Source organism: Gossypium arboreum, chromosome 4 (assembly GCF_025698485.1).
Source record: "Gossypium arboreum isolate Shixiya-1 chromosome 4, ASM2569848v2, whole genome shotgun sequence".
Classification (NCBI taxonomy): domain Eukaryota; kingdom Viridiplantae; phylum Streptophyta; class Magnoliopsida; order Malvales; family Malvaceae; genus Gossypium; species Gossypium arboreum.
In genome coordinates, this window is record NC_069073.1 from 102,524,052 (window position 1) to 102,532,007 (window position 7,956).

At 31.8% G+C, this 7,956-nt stretch overlaps 1 protein-coding gene across 1 annotated transcript; it reads right to left on the bottom strand.

Annotated features, from left to right (window-relative positions):
- Nucleotides 1-5,470: 5,470 nt before the first annotated feature.
- LOC108459652 (WAT1-related protein At2g37460-like) lies at nucleotides 5,471-7,681 on the bottom strand. Its single transcript, XM_017759055.2, has 7 exons — nucleotides 7,249-7,681; nucleotides 7,074-7,136; nucleotides 6,868-6,984; nucleotides 6,542-6,788; nucleotides 6,291-6,452; nucleotides 6,050-6,201; nucleotides 5,471-5,962 (listed from the first exon to the last, which is right to left on the bottom strand). Exons 1-7 carry the CDS (start codon nucleotides 7,428-7,430, stop codon nucleotides 5,752-5,754), a joined length of 1,134 nt encoding a protein of 377 aa, XP_017614544.1. The 5' UTR covers nucleotides 7,431-7,681; the 3' UTR covers nucleotides 5,471-5,751.
- Between the last annotated feature and the right edge of the window lie 275 nt (nucleotides 7,682-7,956).

Below are 7,956 nucleotides of genomic sequence, written 5' to 3' on the forward strand. Positions count from 1 at the left end.
AGAGATAGAGCAAGCTCAATAAGTGAAGCTGATTCATTACAGTTCTGAAGAACAACATGCTGATATCCTAACAAAGCCCCTTAGTGTGTCAAGATTTGAAGATTTAAGAGCCAAAATGGGAGTTTGCAGCATGCAAGCCAAGGAGGAGTGTTGAAGTTGGCATACATGCAGCAGATAAAGCAACCAAGGAGCAGACCATGCAACGTAAGTTATGTGGATAAAGTATGAAGACCAAGCTGCTGTAGTATTTCCGGATGAAGTGCATGCAGCTACTGAAGTTGATGCTACTATTCAATTTCAGTTTCATTTTGTTACTTTAAGTAATATTTTGTAACTTAGTTAAATTAGAACTAAGTAGGTAGTGTATTTAATGCATTTGGTGCTAATAAGATTGATATATTAGTTTATCTAATTTTTACAAGTTGTAATTTGCAAGTTGATTTGCAAGTTGCAATATGCAAGCGGTGCAAGTAAGTCTAAAAATGGTAAATATGTTAAAGCTTACCAGCTTATGACTGGTATATGTATTGGTAGTATGCCGTCTTTTTTAATCAATGAATTTCAATCGAAATCATTCAAGAAAAGAAAATTGCTCTCTCAATTTTTGCTTTCTTTTACCAAGTAAAATTCTATTTTGTTTATCCAACAAATATCGAGCCTTTTTGAAGCTCATTCTTCCTTTATTCTTTATCCGGATTAATTACGTTGTTGCTCAAGTTTTGACTGAGCTTCATACTTCATCCGGATAAAGTATTCAAAAACCCAACAAATAAGATGAGGTAGCATACCTTGACTAACAGACGACAAGAGCCAGGAGGTAAGAGCACTGTCTTGCTGCTCATATCAAACAAAGTATTTTCTTGAAGCACACCATTCTTATCAGGAACAAGCGTTGGAGGAGGAGTCATACGACCATCAAGAAAATGTTGAAGTTTGTGAGTCTTGATAGCAAGGAGGACTTGTTGTCGCCACAATAAATAATTGGAATTATCAAGAAGAATGTTAATCTTCCTAGTCGAAAAGAAATAACTATCGAAATCACCATTATTGAAACCAGAAACTATTGCTGGTGTAGAAGTGGAAGTAGCAGACGAGTTAGAAAAAGCCATGAACACTCCACAATCCTTTAGAAGACCAAAACTGTGAGGATAGAAACTTCTAATACCATGTTTGACTATAGCTAACAATAGTAACACGAAAGGAAAACAAATGAAGAAATGTTTATCATAAAAGCTCTGCTTGTAAACAAGATGATTAGAGTTTATATACATGATATTAAAGGCTTCTAAGAGTAACTAAACAAATTGACTTAATTGCTAACAACTCTACCAAACTAACTAATTTGTTATTCTAATACTTAATACATTGGCTTCCTTCATTTTTAGGTGAAGAAATATGACTCCAATAAATCCTAGCTCCAATAGCAGTAACATTAGGGGCGTAGCCAGGGGGGGCTGGCATGGGCCCTGGCCCCCCCTAAAATGGAAAATTTTATTTTAGGCCATTGATATTTTTAAAAAATTTTAAATTAGTAAAGGTAAAATTACACTTTGGCCCCCCCTAAAATTATAAAAAATCAATTTAATCATTTACAAATTATAGAAATATAAACTATAAAAAATTAAAATTTTATCCAGCCCCCCCTAAAAAAATTTTTTGGCTTCGCCCCTGAGTAACATCCTACTCTTTCCAAAAAATATTGGAACACAACTGATTCATTCTTTTAAGGATAGAGTTAGGCAAGAGCCTACACTAATAATTCTAAATATTAAATGCTACTGATTGAATAAGTTGAATTTTTCCAACATCACTCAAGTGCTTAACAGACCAATTAGGAATTCTCTCTTTAACATTCTCAAACAAAGGTAAAATATCTCTGTCAGATGATTTACTGGTCATTAAAGGGATCCCCAAGTACTTATCAAGAAACTTGCCCATTTTGAAACCAATAAAGTCTCTAAATTCCTCAATCTCCCCCATTTTCAATTCCAAAACTATACATTACACTTTTTGAAAATTTTAATTAAAGTTCAGACATCAAATAAAATTGAGAGAGAACACTCAAAATCCCCACAACTGGATCCAATGTACCCTTGGTAAACACAAGCAAATCATCAGCAAAATACAAGTGAGATAGCTTTATCCTGTGACACTTCGGGTGAAATTTGAAAATCCCATGATCAACAATAGAATCCAAAAGTCTAGAAAGAATCTAATGTATGCCATCTTAGCTCAGATGGTAGAGCACATGGAAACCATGACCTTGATTCCCACAAATGAGGAAAATGATCAAAGTTTTTAATACCATTACTCTTCTTTTATTATTTATTTATTTAATAAATTTTAAAATAAATTTCTCAAAAATGCTAGGATTTTAAAAATCTTCAAAATTTTAAAATTTTCATCCAAACACATCCTTGACGAGGCAATTTAGGTTCTATACTATTTAAAATTGAACAAATAAGAATAAAAATAATGTTAATTATTTTCATTAATAGAAGTTAATGCACAAAATAAATTATTCAAAACTTCAGAGATTTAATGAATTTTTTTAAAAAAAATCCATCTTTTAAACCTAAAGTTTTCTATAGGCTTAATGCATAATTTGGTACTTGAGTTTCTCACTTTTTTTTAATGTAGTACCTATATTTTTTTGTCCAATGTGATACATGTATTTTTCAAAAACTATATATTTTGGTACCTAAAAATAACATTTTAATTTTTAGTGTTAATTCAAGTTTATTTTATCGTTGATTTGATGAAAATTAGCAATTACCTAATAATATAAGCAGATAACTTTTATCAAATCAACTCTAAAACTAGAGATAAATTACATTTATCGAACCATATTTGATAAATTAAATGCAAAATTAAATAAATTCACAATTACCATTGAATTTATTTTATTAACAAAATCATGACAAATTCAAACCTAATAAAATTAGGTGCTTATATCTAAAATTTTGAATTTAAATTTTGTTGATTGAAATATCCAATCAATAATAATATTTAATTTGAATTTAGATTTAGATTTAGATTTAGATTTGACTTAGATAATTTGTGTATAATAAATTAGTTTAAATTTTTAAACAAATTTGAAGATTTATATTTACATTATTCAAAAAAACGTAGATACTCGACCCACTTCTATCCCCAAGTTCTATTTTAATATAGAGATTATCAAGACAAAACTAAAGTTTATGTTTTACATAGCATATTAAATCAATCATAAATAGCTTGAAATTTATCATTTTATTTTACAAAATCATAATCATTTTCACAAATTATTTTTCACTTGCGACTACTTAATTTTGGCACTTGGAGATAAAATTTTCTGCCTTTAAAAAATCAATTAAACTCGCAAAGTTTTTATTCTTAAAGTTGAAAGATATAGTTTCACATCTTTACCATTACACTATAGTGAAATTTTGTTTATAAAGCATGGGCATAAGTTTTATACTATACTAGAATGCATCTCGTGCTTCGTATCGAGATATTAAACAGGATGCCCTTCATTATTAAATGGAGTTTCGGCAAAAAGAACATAATGTTGTTTTCAGCTATATGGGGAATAAATCCATCTTCCTTTCCAATTTTTACTCTATCATTCATCTCTAACACTGAAAAGAAAAGAAAAAAAGAAAAAAAAAAAACAAAGGCATTAATATATAACACAACAAAGCTTCATATGTGAGAGCTAGCCAGGCTGCTAGGCGACGCAGTATTGACTTAGGATTTGAAGTATCAAAATCAAAATTTCCCTTTTGTTTCTACAGATGGTCCTGATGAACGTCTTAATAGATGAAATTGAAATAAAAATCAATGAAATAAAGAAAAACAAATTAGCTTAGAATTTTCTTATCAAAATTTTAAAGAACGAAAAAGCTTCGATAATAAAATAAATAACCACACATACACAGCATAAAAAATAAAATCACAAAATAAAATATAAATGGAATTCAATAATAAAAAATTAAATTAAATAAATTTAAACCACATTAAGGACCATCATATAAATATATAAAATAGAAAAGACATAACCGAAAAATTTTAAAAATAATTATTCAGTCCCTACATGTGGAAAATGGAGGATTGGATGTTTAACTTTATTTCTTTTATATTTTTATATTAATATATATTAAATATTTTTATTTAATTTTTATCTCTATTTGAAGGAAATAACTGATTGAATAGGTTGAAGGTTATCAGGCACCTGAAAATTCAATGTGATATAATCGAGGATAGAATGGTGCTGTTTATTCATATTTAATTCTAACCATTACATGCAGTTCAATCCCACATCTCACTATAAATGCGATCTAAATTCGTAACCTTAATGATTAGGTAAGTTTCCTGTAGTTATTGACTTCAAGCTTAAATTTCTGTATCAACAGAGTTTTGTACTAAGTTTTCTAATTTGTTACTAAATGCTGTACTTGTAGGTGAGCGGAGGAACTAGATCTATACAAGGGTTGAGAAGAATGTTAGTTTGACCAATTTGTTACTTGCTATGTAATGCATGTATGTTTACAGGCTATTTCAATGGCATGTCGTTAATCTTGAATGCTGGATGAATGAAAAAGATTTAACTGTTTTTTCTTAATCTCTTGAACATGTGACTGTCTTTTCCAAATTCAGGCCCTTTGGATGACAAATGATGGTGACATTCCACATAATAGTTCTTCTAGAATCAGCCCAAGCCTTCTAATTAAAGGTTCATGGATGGTTCTACAAGATATTGATGGTTAAGTATGGTGCCACTAAGCTATAGGGCATGGGTTCTGTAGAGGTGATATGGGCTCTTTTATTTGGGAAAGTTTTTGAAGTATCGTCTTATAAACAATTGAATGAATCCTCGAACAGTAGAGATATTGTATGCAAGCTATCTATACTCGATTTTAATTTCGAGTTTTTGTCTCCCTACTCCAAGGAGAGTCCAAAGGGATGTCTAAGCGCTCCACCAAAACTCCGTGTACCCCTTTAGATTCTCATCAAAGTAGAGAGACAAAAACTTGGGGCTAAAACAAACATAGACACCTCGAGCATGATACTTTTATTGTTCAAGAGTCCGATCAGCTACTCAGAAAACAATACTTCCAATATTTCTCCAAATAATAAAACTAATCCCTCAACAAGTTCAAATTTGTAAAAAAATCTCTGAACTTTGACAAATAATACTTTAAAGACTTTCTCTCGAACGAGAAACCAAAGATAACCAATAGGAAATGCATCTTTTGCCGGTGCTCTTTATTGACCAAAAGGTTTCCTACTCGTTTGTTCCACTTAGCTTCTCAAGAGTCGTTTTTAGATGCCACTTGTGAAGGTTCAGCATATCGATATATGGGAAGGATGAAGGGAAACAATTATCATAAAGCATCCATGTTCCTTTATTGAAAGGCAGGGCCACCAATGTTTTGTGCACACCAAATAAATCTGCCTTAATATGCTTTATGTTAACAAATAATGCTGATTATGTTTAGAAAATAAATTATTTTTTTAAGAAAAGGAACTCCATTAAGCTCAATGATTACAATTGCTTGATCATGTATATATAATCCTTTAAGGCCGACAACTGATCAAAAACATTTTATAATAGAAAAGTCATATATATACGTTGGATGATTGGTAAGTTAACCTTGAATCAGAGACCACTACCCCATTATTGCTACTTGCTAATGCTTTCATCTCTCTTAAACAGTAGTGGATATCATATTTGCGAATCAAATCCCATTTGAAGAAAATGGTTAAAATCTAAACCACAATTGAGTCCCTTCTCTCTTGTGATTTTTCATCAATTATGATGGCCTGATGATCAAAACTGCCATTCTCGTTGTTAGTACCAATATCTAATTTAGCTGCTTCTATTTGCTGCTCCATTAATGGCTGTTGAGACTTGTATTCCTTGCTTTTACCCCACAGCACAAGATATAGACCCACAATTATGATGATAGCTCCAATCACCCTGCAAATTGTAACATTAGTTTTCTCTTTTTTTTTTTTTTTTTTTTTACTTTTAAATATGTTATGGTGATATGAGTTTGAAGACTACCTTCCCAAAAACATTTGTTCCGCAAGAATGAAAGATGCCATTATAGCTACAATAACCATACAAAGTGGACTAAAAGCTGTAACGAAAACAGGTCCTCTGTCTTTCATTATCACTCCTTGAATGTAGTAAGCAAGTCCTGAACATACAATACCCTGCAAAACCATACATTTTGAATTTATAAAGGAAAAAAAGGTTTAATTTCAGAGTTGAAAGAAGTGAAACAGAGGTGAAAAGTTCATACACTGTATGCAGCTGTAAGTAACTTGGTGTCCCATTTAATAGCCCAAATAGAAGCCTTTCCCGTTTCCATTACTAAAGCTGCTACGGTGGCTTCAAGTGTTCCCATCAAGCATATCCAAACCGTGAGAGAAAGCTCAGCTGGATATGTTTTCAACGTGACTGCCTATTAAAACACCCACCAATGTCAATGTCAAATGGACAAGTAAATACATTCCAAGAATTTTACTGTAAAAATATTCTTATTCCACTTACTTGAAGAATCACGAAACAAGCATAGCTGAAGCAACCAACAGCGATCAGTAGACCACCTTTGATGGTGTCGTGGAAATCCGTCCTGTTTTTGGCAGCTGCTTCATGGTTATTAATCCTTCCTGTGGTCCAAAACAACTCAAGCACTGGTCCTTTCATCAGTGTCATCACCATGGCTCCTGCAACCGTTGCAAGGGTACCGAAAACTTTTGCGTGGCTGCGGATTGATCTGAAGTTCACCTTCTCAAGCCTGCATACATATTTTAGAAAGAAAAACAAAAATCAATACTAGTCCATGTTTATGATTCCCTGAGTTCCTCTGTTCATACCTTAAAATCCAAGCCATTAGAAAGGTAATGGCAGGAAGGATATTATACATGGCAGCTGCAAAGGTTGCAGTGGTGTACTTCATCCCCACATAATACAAGTTTTGGTCAATGACTGGCCTGCCAAATGATATATACAAACATTTGTCAGATATTATTATATGATGTTCAAAACAAAAAGGAACTCGTAATTCAAATTGGCTAATTACTCCAGTAAGCTGAGAAGCATTATTTTGATGAAGATTGATATGGTCATCTTAGGCCTCACTTTCCTATCAAACAAACAAAAGGTTCAAAACTTCCATGTGAGTTCTATTACAATAATTACAAACACTACATTGTTACACATATCTGTATTATATATGTAGAGATAGATATAAATACTTTTCGAGAATGACTGCAAAAGGAGCCATAACAAGGGTGGCAATGGCGTGGCGGTAGACTACGAGTACATAATTGCTCATGCCTTGGTTGAGAGCAGCCTTAGATAAGATATCCATTCCTGCAAGGCCAACTTGCAGGAAAATTGCAGCGAAATATGGCTTGAACTTACCTAAAGAACCCATTCCTTGGTTCTTCGTAATATAATATCTTATGAATATATGAATGCACACTGGTTTCAGTTCTCAAAACTTATAGAACATTGAAGTTAATGATGTGATGCACTCATGAGGGAATTGTGGTATCTGTTGCTTCCTATTTATAAGTAAGATGGTGTTCGACTTTAGTGCCAAATTCTACCAAACTTACAGGTCATTTTCTAATGCCAAAACAATTATATTACTAGTACGATCCTCGCAATACCTGCCCACGAACTCAGTTGCACCACGTACTCTATTACTCTGTTTTTTCCGCAGCTTAACCAGTTGGCCAAATTATTTTTATTTGATATTAAAAATATAAATTAATGGAGTACTAATAATTATATTTAAACATAATTAAACACTATCTATCATAAACAAATATTAAGGTTTAAGCATATTTATATATAATTAATTATGTTTAGATAACGTTATTAATATTTATTTATAAGTCTATTATGAGATGTTATATTATTATTTATGGATGTCTTGACAATGCATCAAATATTCT